This window comes from Cottoperca gobio, chromosome 8, assembly GCF_900634415.1.
Source record: "Cottoperca gobio chromosome 8, fCotGob3.1, whole genome shotgun sequence".
Classification (NCBI taxonomy): domain Eukaryota; kingdom Metazoa; phylum Chordata; class Actinopteri; order Perciformes; family Bovichtidae; genus Cottoperca; species Cottoperca gobio.
The window spans coordinates 20,378,789-20,393,861 of NC_041362.1; the positions used below are offsets into that span (position 1 = coordinate 20,378,789).

A 15,073-nucleotide genomic window follows, 5' to 3' on the forward strand; every position below is an offset into this window, starting at 1 on the left:
CATGTCAAATGCTGCACTTAGGTCTAATAGGATAAGAATTGAGACCTTATTTGTATCAGAGTTTAATCTGAGGTCACGAAGCATGCTCTGAAGCCTGATTGAAATTCCTCCAGGATGTTGTTTTCTTTAAGAAAGGGTTTTATTTGGACCGAGACAATTTATTCTAGTATTTTGCTGATGAATGGAAGGTTAAATATTAGATATAAGGCCTATAGTTGGTCAGTGTATTACTGTCTAGGTTAGGTTTCTTTAGCAAGGGTTTTACAACAGCTGTTTTGAAGACGTCTGGGAAGATGCCTGTTAGAAGAGACGTGTTTATAATATTTAGGACGTGACTTGAAATGCTGTCGAGTATCCGCTTAAAGAATGCTGTAGGTATCGGGTCAACACAAGAGGTGGAGGAGTTACATTCCATCACAGTTTTATGAAGCTCAGTTAAAGTGATGCAGGTGAATAAGCTAAGTTTTCCTCCATCTTCGTTCAGCTGCTCTACAAGTCCTCTTAGTCTGAGTAACATTGCTGTTGTTTAACCATGGGGAGATTCTGTCGGTTGATTTCTTTTTGACCTTTAATGGAGCAACAGTATCCAGGGTAGATGATAAGGTGTTGTTTAGATTTTCAACCATGAGATTTAAGGAGCAGTCTGAGCATAGTTCAAATGATCTCATGATATTAGAAAATGTTTCCTCTGCTGTGTCATCTAGTATTCTTTTTTTGACTACTGTCTCTCTTTTGGTCTTTGTTAAGATTAGGTTAGCATCAAAAAACACAGTGATGGTCAGATATAATTCGATTACTGAGACCTTATGGATGTCCAGCCTTGTCGTTATCACTAAGTCTAGCGTGTTACCATGTTGATGAGTGGGTTCACTGATATTTTGTTTTAGATCATAGCTGTCTAGTAACTTTTCAAGTTCAATAGTCTTGGGATCATTCTTCTTGAATATTTAGGTCTCCATGCAGGATTATTCTTTCACATCTAGTGATGCTGAGTGAAATCAGCTCTGAGAATTCCTGTAGAAATAGTGCTGAATATTTTTGGTGGCCTGTACAATGTGATGATGAGCAAAGATAGTTCTGCTTTGAGCTCAATAGCAAAATATTCAAATGATGTAAATTCACCCATGTCAATGTCATTACATACAAGCGACGCTGATAAGATAGCGGCAATCCCTCCACCTTTCTTATTTTGCCTGACTGCCTGATAGTATTTATAGTTAGGAGGACACGTCTCAGTCAGTGTTGCCACACCAGTAATGTTGTTTAACCAGGTCTCAACTAGAAACATACAGTGCAAGTTCTTTTGAACTATCATATCATTAATCAAAAAAGATTTGTTAGCCAGTGATCTGACATTCAGAAGAGCCACTTTCAGCTGCAGGGAGTCTGTGATAGGAGGTAAAGCCGGTCCTGGCTGTGCACTGATATATCTAAGATAACCAGACGTAGTGCGTACTGAGCGCTGATTATTTTGTCTGGTAGTACTCAAGACAGGAACGGCATGACATATTAGAACAGTTTGGTGACCAGTTTGGGGGGGGGGGGGTGATGTCCTTGAGTGTCCATGAGTGTGCTTTTGGTATAAGCCGAGGGGGAGGTGCGGGGGATGTTGGGAGGGGGAGAAGAATGGGGGATGATGGTGGTGGATGATGGTTTAGAGCCGGGGGTTATTTGAGGTGTCAGTTTAAGACCACCTTTCACCAATTTGTTCATCCTGTCGTTAAAAAGGAGGAAGGGAGAGGGAGGAGAGGGGGTAGGATGTCTCAATGTTACTCCACAGAATTCCAACTTCATCCATGTCTGGCGGTGGAGTTGAGGGACTGGGGTCCTTGGTGTGCAGGCTTGTTGTGGCTGGTGCTACAGGAAGGCCACTCGCTCCATTTATTTGGATGTCATCATGGTGGTTATTTGGTGGTGTGGGGGATGGTGTCTCCTTGCATTTAGCCAAAGTTGGGTGGCTAATGGCGTAATCCATGTTGGAAGCAAACAGTTTTTCTCCAGATCTGTTGAGATCCATTTCTTCTGAAAAGGCCTCTACGCTGCCAGAACAGATTGATTCATGAAGACATTTTTACACACCTTTGGGTTAACCTGGATGTTTTTCTTTCAGAATATTTTAATCTTTTCACATTATGGATACATAATTTTGCAACAGAAAATCGAAATGCTAAAATTAAACAACAGTTTTGTCTGTTCGGACTGATATCAGGGACATTAAGTAGGAATTTGTGGTTGAAACATATGAGTGACTTAACATTTTATTTATTGTTAAAGCAGCTGCTTTAATATATATCAGGCGTTAGCTTTACTGTTTCACCGTTTGCAGCTTTATCACACATAGACATACATACTGTACATTCAAATCACAGTGAGTCACGCTTTTATAAACAAAATAAAGCTAGAAGAGAGCTTGGTATTCAGCTGAATGCATGGTCTTACATTATAATAAAATAATCTGTAACATCTGAAAAGAAGCAACTAGCAGCTATTGCAGGTGTATAGTATTTCTGTTGAATGATAAAATGACGATATTAAGGCCCCTAACGAAACTGAGTGACACTTCAAGCCCCACTCGCTATTCGAAACTGTAGAAGGCTTCCATCACCATGGATACTGATGGATGCATCACTCACCAGCTGTTGTGTTATATCATGAGCTGTTTCCCTGCAAGTTTACCAACAATAACAGTGAGATACATGTATGGCTGCTTGTACTATGACAAGTGTATTGCCTTAAGGGACAGAGTGAAACTTTCTCTTCACTTCATGCTCTGTGAGGGCAGTGTAGACAAAAACATGTTTCCCTTACTGTATCTCAAACTCTAAAGTTTAAATACTTCATCTAAAAGACTGTAAATATCTTATGGGACATGGTGATGAAAACCCTGCTTATAATCTGAGGAGGAATCACAAAGCTACCATGAGAGCAGCAACAATCTTTAAACACTTACACCCTATGAACGTAGAAACTATTAGCAACCATTACATACCGATACAACACAAACCACTTCTCACTCAAACACTCAAACATCAAGTCTGCCTTAACTGGACAGATGTTTGTACTTTGATGACAACAAGTAGTTTTCACAGCACACACTAACCATTTTAAGCATTAATAGAAAGGTGTTCCATCTCACACAAGTAAGCTGTTCTCAGTCCTTATAACACGAAAAAAAAGCAGCCTTTTGTATTTAAAGGATAGCGCTGGCTTGATGCTAACATTCTTATTCTTATTCATTATTGCCAACAAATCCAATAAAAAGACCAAAACTAACTGCGTGTTAATCCAACATTCAATGTTTTCTGATGCCCCCACACTGTCTGCATGTGGCTCTTAGCTCCACACCCATTGGTTCCTACTGCAGACGTAAATCTTTAAAACTATATTTGTTTAATTATGTTGTAATTTCCTAAAACAGCCTGGTACTGAAGTCTTCTTGAAATACAACAAACCATTTCGACTGCTATCATAGCTTAATGCTCATCAACATTTATTTATTGCTGACGCTGCTCTACTAGAGTACAACAGAGGCATGCTTTGCTAATTGACAGTTAGCAAGCATGCTAACTAGCACAGAGAGCTACTGTGACTGACTAGTGCTAGCATGTTCTGGCTGGCTAGTGTTAGTGTTTAGCATGCTAGTCCTCACTATGCCACCAAGGTTTTAGGGTCGTGTCTAGATGCTAACCCTCGAATTGTGAAACTCTTGCAAAATGGTTAAGGTTAGGATAGGTCGTCAGGCAGCAAGTTTAGCAAGAGTTTTTGCAAAGTTTTGCATATTGAGGTTTACCCTACCTTCTTGACACGACCAGGTGTTAGCGCAACCTTTTTCACAAGGAACATGAATGAGCCTGACTGCTCCACTTTTTAGTGTGACCAGGCATTTAGTAGGATAAATTGATTGTTGGTTTATTTTTTTAAAGTTTTATTTTGTATTTATTTCACCAGAAATAGCTAAAAGCTCATTTCCAGCTGTAGTCAGGTCTTTTCATGGGATCTGTTGACACTATGAATATAGAATAACGTCAAATTATCCCTTAACTTTAGTTGCTGGTGGCCACATCAAAACAAAACTTTTAACTTTTGATACAAACAGTAGGGTATACACAAGGCAGTGCTGCACCACATTTTTAACATCTAGTGATGAAATATTGCTGACATAACTCTTATTATTTCATATGGCAGTGGCACCAAGAAGACAGGCATGAACATCTAGGTCAAACGCTGAATTTAAGGAAAGCATCCAACAGTGTTCAAAGTTCACTTCATCCTGCTGTTGGGTAGTTTAAAAAAAGGAATGCTCACAGGCATGTTTCAGGACTGCTGGCCATGTCGCCATTTTGTTGTGGCTCTTTCAAGAACCTTTCCACTTCCTGTGAGTCCACTGTTACACTCTCTGGCCTGGCCTCCTCTACTTTCTCTTTGTCTGCTTCCACCTCCTCCTTTAATGCTTTTATCACCTCCTTCTTTGTCTCCTTCTCTTGTTCCTCTCTTGCTCCTTTTTCCTCTTCGTCATTCATGTCTGGAGGTTTGCTGCACACCTGTGTCACTGTGATGTTCTCAAGCGTGTCTGCTGATTCTGAGGAGTCTTTTCTGATAAACAGGAAGTTACATGTAGCCAGGACCACAGCTGAGAGGACCACCTCACTTCCTGCCAGCAGGAAGATCCACATGTAGTTATGGGTGGCATCAAGAAGCCGGCCTGACAGAGAAACAGGGAAACAGTTGAGAGGATCAAATAGAGAACCACACAGAGATACTGCTAGTTTACATACACATTTAGAAACTCATACAGCCTGTGGTACAAGTCTGTCCTAGTATGGAAGCGATGCCATAACTTTCTACTTATTTGAATGACAAGGCAGAAGAACAAATGGCAAGGATTTTGGTTTGGTGTGAGTCTGATATTGAGAAATGCAATACTGTAGATAGAGAGTGATCTTCAGAGAATATGGTTAAGAAGCAGACATGGCTAAGAAACTCATTTTGTTGAGACCATAGTGGACATTGAATGTTAACCCTCCTCCCTGAAGTATTTTGGTTTAGTTTCTGTCTGCATTTATATGTTAACCTAAATGAACTGAAACTATTGCCGACCTTTGAGCAGTCAGTGCACAGCTGACGTTCCTGTCATCCATTCGACTCGAGGGAAGTGACACCGTGGGTGTTCACCGGGGTTTCAAGTCAGCCCAAAACCTTTCTTTGCCGTTGGCAAAGAATGACACTCAGTATATGTTGTGGCCTGTTAATAGCTGGCAAAGGTAAGTGTTAATTATTTCCCTAAATGTAACAACAAATAATTTCTCCAGTACTAGCTGTGGTGTGACAATATTAAACGCAGGAAAGGCTCAATTGCATGTACTGATGTCAGCAAAAACCTTTCAAATATTTATTTATAATGCCATACTACACAAACTGTCTCCTTATTTATATTCTCTACTGACTCCAAAAATATCAGCAACTGCAAACTGCGGACACACGGACATATTCTGCAAGTCATTCCCCGAACCCGTCTGTGGTGAAAGTTTTTACCGTTTTTGCACCTTCATCTTGGTGTGAGCTACAGAGACACATTAACTGACTTACTATAAGCATAGAAGATTATAAAAACAGGATTAAGGACTATCTGACAACTAATTGCACATGTCCTGTTACTGAACGCTGCTAATTTAGTTTGTCAGTTTGTTTTAATTCTGTTGCTTGCTCTTTTTTGTGAAACTCTTTATGCTCCTGTCTTGACCAGAACAACCTTGTAAAAGAGATTCTGAATCTCAGTTGGAAATACTCCTGGTTAAAAAAATGAATACATTGGTTACTTAGTCTCTGTGCTGACTGACCTGCAGAGGGCGGCCCCACTAGCACAGCAATGGCCTCCATGAGCAGGACCAGGCCGATGGCACTGGAGAACTTCTCAGTACCAACTATTGCCATGAGAACCTCAAACTGCAGGGCACCCACCATGCCGTAGGAGATGCCGAAGAAAATGCAGAATACCACCAGCGATCCATAGTCCTTGGCCTGGGAACAGATATAAAAGGCATTGTGAAGGAAGAGCAAAACATAGGTTTAGGTTTGACACATGACTTTCCAGTTCATAACAAGCAAGCATTCACCGACCTGTGATCCAACCAGATCAGTAATTCCATTGAAGATCAGAGCAAAGCTTAAGAGGTAGACGCAACGAGGCCGCACCCATTTTAGCCCGGCAATCACACCACATGTCGGCCGGGCAAAAATGTCAATGAAGCCCAGGATAGAGAGCAACAGTGCCGATTTGGTGTCCTCATTCCCCAGCTCCTTCGCATAGCTCACGACAAACACTGGAGGTACAAACAGCCCCAGCACCATGATGGACGCCGCCACAGTGTAGATGAGAAAGCCACAGTCTTTGAACACAGAGAAGTCCAGCAGTTTGGCTTTGGGCTTCTTCTTCTCTGTTCCTTCTTCGTTGTCCTGTTCCAGCTCCTTGAGACTTGACTTGAGAATCTTGGGGGCAACTAAAGGCCTCATTAAGGCCCCACACACACAACAGTTGAGTAGAATGCCACCCAAGATGAGGAAGCCCCCCCTCCATCCGTACTGGTACTGGAAAAACTGGCCAAGGGGCGAGAGGCAGCACAGGGCCACAGGACTTCCTGCTGCTGACAGTCCATTGGCCAGAGGACGCTTCTCACTGAAGTATTGGTTTAGCATAATGAGAGATGGTTGGAAGTTTAGGGCTAACCCCAAACCTGCAGCAAAGATAAGAAAGCTTTTAACATTCATGTATTCTTTATTCAAACATACATTTAACCATCTTTTTTCAGAGCAAACAGGGACTAGTAAATGCTGCCTTTTAATGGGTTTAAAAATCCCAGTTTGATATGTGCTGATTGCTATTTTTAAAGGGTAACTACAACCTCAAATTCTTCTGAGAGGCTTTAAAAGAATGAATCATCATACTACACATACTGTATAAGCTAACGTCAGCTTGCAAAGACTGAGTAAGATAGGTGTGTTCATATATGTTGGTGAGGAGAAGTCAATACAAACTTTCAGCAGTGTCAGACCTGTAATGACCCCAGTCGAGAGGTAGATGTGGATAATGCTGGTGGAGAAGGAGGCCAGGATCATTCCCAGAGAGGCAAAAAGGCCACCCACCATCATCACAGGACGACAGCCGAAGCGGTTCACAAGCACACTGCACAGAGGACCTGGACAAAGAGTAACACCATGTGTGTCTGGGTGCTCTGGTTCTCCCATCACTGTGAGGTACAACAGGTTAAAAAGACAGCCTTGGAGATTTGGGAAGCTGGGGAAGTTATCGATCTTGTCACCTGACTCTGGGTAAACAGTAAACAAGTATATTCCCCAAAAATAAACCCTAACCCTATGTACAGGATTATAATATAATAATTTAAAATAAATGTTAAATAAATGTCCAATGTTATTGGAGTGCCACTATTATTGGACTGTACTGTATGTGTATTGTGCTGTATGTGCATATTACTGTACTGTATGTGTATTGTGCTGTATGTGCATATTACTGTACTGTATGTGTATTGTTCTGTATGTGCATATTACTGTACTGTATGTGTATTGTTCTGTATGTGCATATTACTGTACTGTATGTGTATTGTGCTGTATGTGTATATTACTGTACTGTATGTGTATTGTTCTGTATGTGTATATTACTGTACTGTATGTGTATTGTTCTGTATGTGCATATTACTGTACTGTATGTGTATTGTGCTGTATGTGCATATTACTGTATTGTGCTGTATGTGTATATTACTGTACTGTATGTGTATTGTTCTGTATGTGTATATTACTGTACTGTATGTGTATTGTTCTGTATGTGCATATTACTGTACTGTATGTGTATTGTGCTGTATGTGCATATTACTGTACTGTATGTGTATTGTGCTGTATGTGCATATTACTGTATTGTGCTGTATGTGTATATTACTGTACTGTATGTGTATTGTTCTGTATGTGTATATTACTGTACTGTATGTGTATTGTGTTACTGTACTTGTATTGTGCTGTATGTGCATATTACTGTACTGTATGTGTATTGTGCTGTATGTGCATATTACTGTATTGTGCTGTATGTGTATATTACTGTACTGTATGTGTATTGTTCTGTATGTGTATATTACTGTACTGTATGTGTATTGTGCTGTATGTGTATATTACTGTACTGTATGTGTATTGTTCTGTATGTGTATATTACTGTACTGTATGTGTATTGTGCTGTATGTGCATATTACTGTACTGTATGTGTATTGTTCTGTATGTGTATATTACTGTACTGTATGTGTATTGTTCTGTATGTGTATATTACTGTACTGTATGTGTATTGTGCTGTATGTGCATATTACTGTACTGTATGTGTATTGTGCTGTATGTGTATATTACTGTACTGTATGTGTATTGTGCTGTATGTGCATATTAGTGTACTGTATGTGTATTGTTCTGTATGTGCATATTAGTGTACTGTATGTGTATTGTGCTGTATGTGCATATTAGTGTACTGTATGTGTATTGTTCTGTATGTGCATATTACTGTACTGTATGTGCATATTACTGTACTGTATGTCTATTGTTCTGTATGTGCATATTACTGTACTGTATGTGTATATTACTGTATGTGTATTGTTCTGTATGTGTATATTACTGTACTGTATGTGTATTGTTCTGTATGTGTATATTACTGTACTGTATGTGTATTGTGCTGTATGTGTATATTACTGTACTGTATGTGTATTGTGCTGTATGTGTATATTACTGTACTGTATGTGTATTGTTCTGTATGTGTATATTACTGTATGTGTATTGTGCTGTATGTGTATATTACTGTACTGTATGTGTATTGTGCTGTATGTGTATATTACTGTATGTGTATTGTTCTGTATGTGTATATTACTGTATGTGTATTGTGCTGTATGTGTATATTACTGTACTGTATGTGTATTGTGCTGTATGTGTATATTACTGTATGTGTATTGTTCTGTATGTGTATATTACTGTATGTGTATTGTGCTGTATGTGTATATTACTGTACTGTATGTGTATTGTGCTGTATGTGTATATTACTGTATGTGTATTGTTCTGTATGTGTATATTACTGTACTGTATGTGTATTGTGCTGTATGTGCATATTACTGTACTGTATGTGTATTGTTCTGTATGTGTATATTACTGTACTGTATGTGTATTGTTCTGTATGTGTATATTACTGTACTGTATGTGTATTGTTCTGTACCCTACCTGTGCCATAGAGAATGGCCAGCAGTATGGAGGAGATCCAGGCAGTGTCGCTGTATCCGACCCCAAACTCGATGATGAGCTCTTTGAAAAAGACACTGATGGCTTTAGGGAAAGCGTAGGAAAAACCTGTGATGAGAAAACAGCCGGCCAGCACCGCCCAGCCCCACCCGCCATCTGGAGCCTTCACCCCCCCTGCACCCACGTCCACGCCTCCCATAGTGCTGTTTTAATGGAAGCACACAAGAGGAGCTAAATAAAAGAAGGAAAATGACAACAAACAGTTAATGTTAATTAACAGATAATGTTTCTCTTAAAGTACACATAATTCTGCATCATTCTTTTTCAGGATAATTCTGGCCTGCAGCATTTAGACAGTTCCCAGACTAAACTTATTTAACCAAAGAGGATATGTGTAGAATTTATGTATAATACATGTGTGTATGTGTATTTAATAAATCAGACAAAGGATGGTGGGCAGGATGTTTTGTATACATCTGTTAACAGGAGACACTTCTCTCTCTAGATTTCTAAAGATCAAAACAGGGATGTCACTCAGCTGCTGTTTGCTTAGTGAGGAAGCTAGCTAGTCAGCTATTTACAAGCTCTTAAAAAGCTAAAGGGACGAGTTGTGTGGGAAATGCATGCTGGTCTCAGGCCAAAACAGCCAGCAATCCAGTGTCTCCAGGTAACATGGTCAGCAATAGGCTGCATTTGTCCTCTGAATCTCTCTTGAAGTTGCACTCTGACCCAGAAGGCTAATGTACTGTAATGTTGTATGTTATGTAACTTTACATGCTGTATGAAGTCGGGTCTGAGTTATTCACAGAATAATCAGAGGCACACATCAAACTGGCAAGAATGTGCTGCCCAGCAACCCAGAATATCCGCAACCCAGCACCACGATTAACGTCCCGCTGGAACCCCGAACCAGTTCCTAAATCAGGGATCCCGGCCGATGTGTTGTCTGTCTCTGAGTGGGGGGTCCGGCCAACATCTAGTAGTCAGATCCTGATTAAGGAATCAAGGCTGACGACTTGTCAGTTTGTGATGCAGGGGACCCGGCCAAAGTCTTGTCAGTGGCTATGTTCAAGTGTTGTCCGTCTCCGTGTGTGGTCCCATTTCTGTGTTCCATTGGGGTCCGGTGTCCGTGTTCCAGTGTGGTCCCGTCTCTGTGTTCCCATATCTGTGTTCCGGTTTGGTATCATCTCCGTGGCTGTGTTACAATGTGGTATGGTACCATCTCTGTGTTCTGGTGTGGTCCCGTCTCTGTCGATGTGTTCCTGTATTGTCACATCTCCGTGGCCGGCCTACAAAGGGGTCCTGCCACCGTGGCCGGCCTCCAGAGGTGCTCTGCTGGTCTTGTCACCCTCCAGACCTGGTCTCCCAATTGGCCCTACTGTCTGGTCGCCCTTCTGAGAGACTTTTCCAGTCTGCCCTGCCCCCTCTCATGCTTCGCCCCTGTCCAGCCCCCAGGCCACTTCTTACCTTTGGACATTCAGCAAGTAAGCCTTTTTCCTTTATAAATCCTCGTATTTCGTCATGCTGCCTCCTCATCCTTATATATATTTGCTACAAACCTGTTATTCTACACTGCAGACATCACCCTCAACACAGCAAAGTGTCACCTGCAGTTCTCTGATGACTCTGCCATTGTCGGCCTTATCTCTGATGGGGGACGTCATCATTCTCCCTCCAACACCAGTGAACGGACATTGAGTATCTGGGTGTTCACCTAAACAGTATACTGGACTGGTCAGATAACTCTGCTGCTGTGTTTAAGAAGGGACAGAGCAGCTTTATTGGCTGAGGAGACTGAGGTCTTTTGGAGTGCAGGGGGCTCCTTAAGACCTTCTTTGACTCTGTGGTGACAGCAGCTATGTTTTATGGAGTGGTCTGCTGGGGCAGCAGCATCTCGGCTGCTGACAAGAAGAGACTGAACAGACTGGTGAAGAAGGCCAGCTCTGTCCTGGGGAGCCCTCCGGACACTTTGGAGGTGGTGGGAGACAGGAGAATGACGGCCAAGCTGTCCTCTCTATTGGACAACATGTCCCCCCCCCTCCAGGACACTTTGTCCGCACTCTGCAGCTCCTTCAGTGACGGGCTGCTTCACTCGCGGTGTCTCACGGAGAGATAACATAGGTCTTTTCTCCCTGCAGCGGTCAGACTGTACAATCACCATGGCCCCTGGTACACCACACCAAGAACACACTGTTCCACCACTGTGTGCAATTACCACTGCAATGTGCAATATTCACTTGTACAACTTTTATCAACGACTTACTTACTTACTTATACTACTTTTTCTCTATTTTCTTCTATTTAATTATTGTGTACTCGCCACTTTACTTTCTTGTTCTTTTGCTGTAACAAGGTAAATGTTACCATTGTGGGACTAATAAAGGATTTCTGATTTCTGAAACTGTGACAGTTAGAGACTAGCTGGTGAACATAGTGGAGCATTTAGCAGATAAAGAGATAGATATTTTTCTCAGGAGTTGGTAGAGAGCAAAAACAATTGGAAGAGGACTCCTAAACTCCTAAACTTATGTTGCTCTGTTTCTGCATACATAAATACATACATACATACATATGTATATATACAGTATATACTGTGTATATATATATATATATATATATATATATATATATATATATATATATATATATATGCGTGTATATAATAGTAGCAGATCCTCCCTCCCTCACTCAACATCAAGTGCCATTATGCCCTTCAAATGAAAATGTTGTCAACTGTTTTCCACTTTTACTTTTCTTGTGAAATGACTGAAAATAATATGTAATTATATGTAAAGGTTTTAAGTTTTATAACTAAAATATACAATCCTGACTAACGTCATCCTCCCTGCATAACGAAGAGCCTCTGCACACCGTATGTCACGACTTGCCGGGCTGGCATTGTGGGAGGAAACGAGCAGGAAAAATGACAAGTCTTGCGATATGATGTCGATATTAACAGTCACGTGTCACTGTGGCTGTGATAATCGCCTTCCCGCTTCACTCCCTGCCTCTGCTTATATTGACTTGCATAAGTATATAAGCAGAGGCATGGAATGCGATCTGTAGTGATGTCAGAATGCACGCAGTGACAAACTGCGAGTCTCTTACCGGCTGATGCTGCAGAGAGATGTCCCTCCTCCAGCCCCCTGTCTCAGTCTCTTAGAGCTGTCCCTCCTCCAGCCTCCTGTCTCAGTCTCTGTGCCTCCTCCAGCCTCCTGCTTCAGCACCGGAGCTGCGTTTCTCCCCGCACGTCTGCATACAAACCATCATCAGGGCAGAAAGGAGCATCTCTCATGCTGCTGGGTCCTAATGCCTCCCCTCTAGGACACTGGACGACCAGCTGTCCTTCAGTGCCAGCATCGTTACGACAGCCCGCTCCTGCAGACCAGTGACGTGCGATGAGGTTCATGGCTGGGGAGGCACTCACTCTTTCAGAGTCAGATTTACAAATATATGAACTGAAACTGAATAGCTTATTCACCATCTTCTTGGCAGCATGAACATTGACTACTGGTTATTGTTCGTATCTCATATCAGCATTATTTATACACACAGGTAAGGGACATATTTGGCCAAAAAAGAACGTTACATTTATAGAGACTCAGAGAGGTACATGTATTGGGCTCACGTGCGCCCTCTTCAGTGAGTACTGTCTGCCTCACCTGGTGTCTTCTCACTGTGGTTTTATGTCACATCAGCAAGACTAAATATGTTACACACATACATTACATACATTAACTGGACTATGGAAAGTCACGACACATAATAAAAGTGTCTGCAAACATTATATTGGCGACATACAGAGAGATAGCAACAGGCACGTGCCAAATGCATGAGCTCAACCTAGTTTGCGACGGATTGCACAATCCGAGGGGAGGCTCAGCTCGTCTCTCCTGTATCTGAACAGAGAATGCGCATATTCAGCGATTTTGACTCTAAAAAATATAAAAATATATTGGAATCATACAGAAAATGCAGTTATAGCACAGACCAGTGAACAAATATACATTTATATTTATTTTATTGTTATTTGTTTTTAAAAACTTTTTATGATGACGGGGGCTCTGCCTCCCCTGCCTCCCCTGACCGCACGTCCATGCTGCAGACACACCCTGTACAACATCAGGAGGACACGTCCCCTTCTGGTCCAGGCTCTTGTCATCTCACGCCTTAAATACTGCAACTCACTCCTCGCTGGACTGCCTACATGTGCCATCCGCCCTCTACAGCTCATCCAGAATGCAGCAGCCCGACTGGTCTTTAACCTTCCCAAGTTCAAACTGTGAATGGATCAGCCCCTTCCTACATCCAGGCCATGGTCAAACCATACACTCCAGCTCGTTCACTTCGCTCTGCATCGGCCAATCGGCTCGCTGCTCCCTCACTGCGAGTGGGACTCAGATTCCCCTCAAATAAAACCGCCTGTTTGCTATCCTGGCTTCAAAATGGTGGAACGAGCTCCCCATTGATGTCAGGACAGCAGACAGTCTTCACACCTTCTGCAGACTGAAACCTCACCTGCTTCACCAATAATAAAAATGTATTTAAAAATAAATAAATATTTCTGTATGTAGCACTTAAATTGGTTTGGCTTATTTGAAGCTAATGTACTTGCTATATTCTTGCTGTTCGGAGTTGTATCCTCATTGCACTTATTGTAAGTCGCTTTGGACAAAAGCATCAGCTAAATGTAATGTGTTAATGTCTGCTCTGGGCCAGCATATAATTTACCTGTGTGTGCTGCTCCTCCAGCAGGAAGCCTACAGTGGGTTTATCTGAAAACTACTGAGAGCATGACCGAAGCAAAAAAATGAGCTGCAAGATGCCCTGGACAGCTGAGGGGTGCATCACTCCTAGTCATTTGAGCCATTTTTAATATAAAAATATGAATTAGTGCAGCTTTAAGTATTAAAGGGACTCATGCTTTGGGGCATGTTTGCTTGATTGACAGGTGTCTTCCTGCATCAGTCAGCTGTGGAGATTGCTTGCTGTTCCCACCTCAGCTGCACTCAGGCTTCCTCCACTTTGACCAGAAGCTGGGTTTCAGACAATGATGAGTCATATCCAAGACTCACAATATTATTTTCTTATCAACACTAAATCCATGTTTCTCTTCTATCATGTTGTGCATATGAATCAGTGTAACAATAAATAAACACACACCTCCCCCAGCACCCTCTTTCCCTGGAACACTTCACATGCTCACAGTTCATTATATTACAAGTATAACAAAATGACACCTAGACAGGTTTATTGATGTACAGCGCTATAAACATCAACTCTATCTTGTCCACGTAGCTTGCGGTCTCTCTTTGGTGTGACTCGTCACTGTGGAGGTTCCGCTGCCTGTCCTGGCTGTGCAGCTCTACCCTCTGCTCACATTATAGCATTGCTGCAAGGAACCATTGTATTGATTTATTACAGCATTCATGTGGAGTTGGGATTAGATGGGTAGTGAGCTGTATTGTATTTGACCCTGTCCCATTCAAAGACAGTTCAGTAAGGATGATGCGTGTACAGAGAATGGTATTAGAAATGATGGAATGGACATTTATTGTCTCCAGATGGTTTGTAGTGATTTAAAGGATCAGTTCGGCCAGCCCAATGAATAAAATGCAACATATACAAGTACTTATTAATTTATTTACACTTTTAAAATACACAAATACAGTGGCATTACAAATCAGGAGCATTATTCTTAAGGTGGGAGTTAAAAGAAAGATTTTCTATGAATCCAAGAGATATATCTACTGCACAGGTGACAAACTAAGAAAGCAGTGAGAGAAGCAGACAAGACAGAAAA

General features: G+C 41.6%; 1 protein-coding gene across 4 annotated transcripts; it reads right to left on the reverse strand.

The window, feature by feature from the left end:
- Window positions 1–2,242: 2,242 nt before the first annotated feature.
- Window positions 2,243–12,530, reverse strand: slc16a3a (solute carrier family 16 member 3a). Of its 4 annotated transcripts, none has more exons than XM_029438403.1 (6): window positions 12,379–12,530; window positions 9,253–9,501; window positions 7,050–7,193; window positions 6,118–6,731; window positions 5,838–6,018; window positions 2,243–4,702 (listed from the first exon to the last, which is right to left on the reverse strand). In XM_029438403.1, the coding sequence occupies exons 2-6, from the start codon at window positions 9,467–9,469 to the stop codon at window positions 4,302–4,304; spliced, it is 1,557 nt and encodes a 518-aa protein (XP_029294263.1). In that variant the 5' UTR covers window positions 9,470–9,501; window positions 12,379–12,530; the 3' UTR covers window positions 2,243–4,301. The 4 variants fall into 4 exon arrangements, with proteins under 4 accessions (XP_029294263.1, XP_029294264.1, XP_029294265.1 ...); XM_029438404.1 differs by having other exon boundaries at window positions 9,253–9,473; window positions 12,379–12,529; XM_029438405.1 differs by having other exon boundaries at window positions 9,253–9,333; window positions 12,379–12,528.
- Between the last annotated feature and the right edge of the window lie 2,543 nt (window positions 12,531–15,073).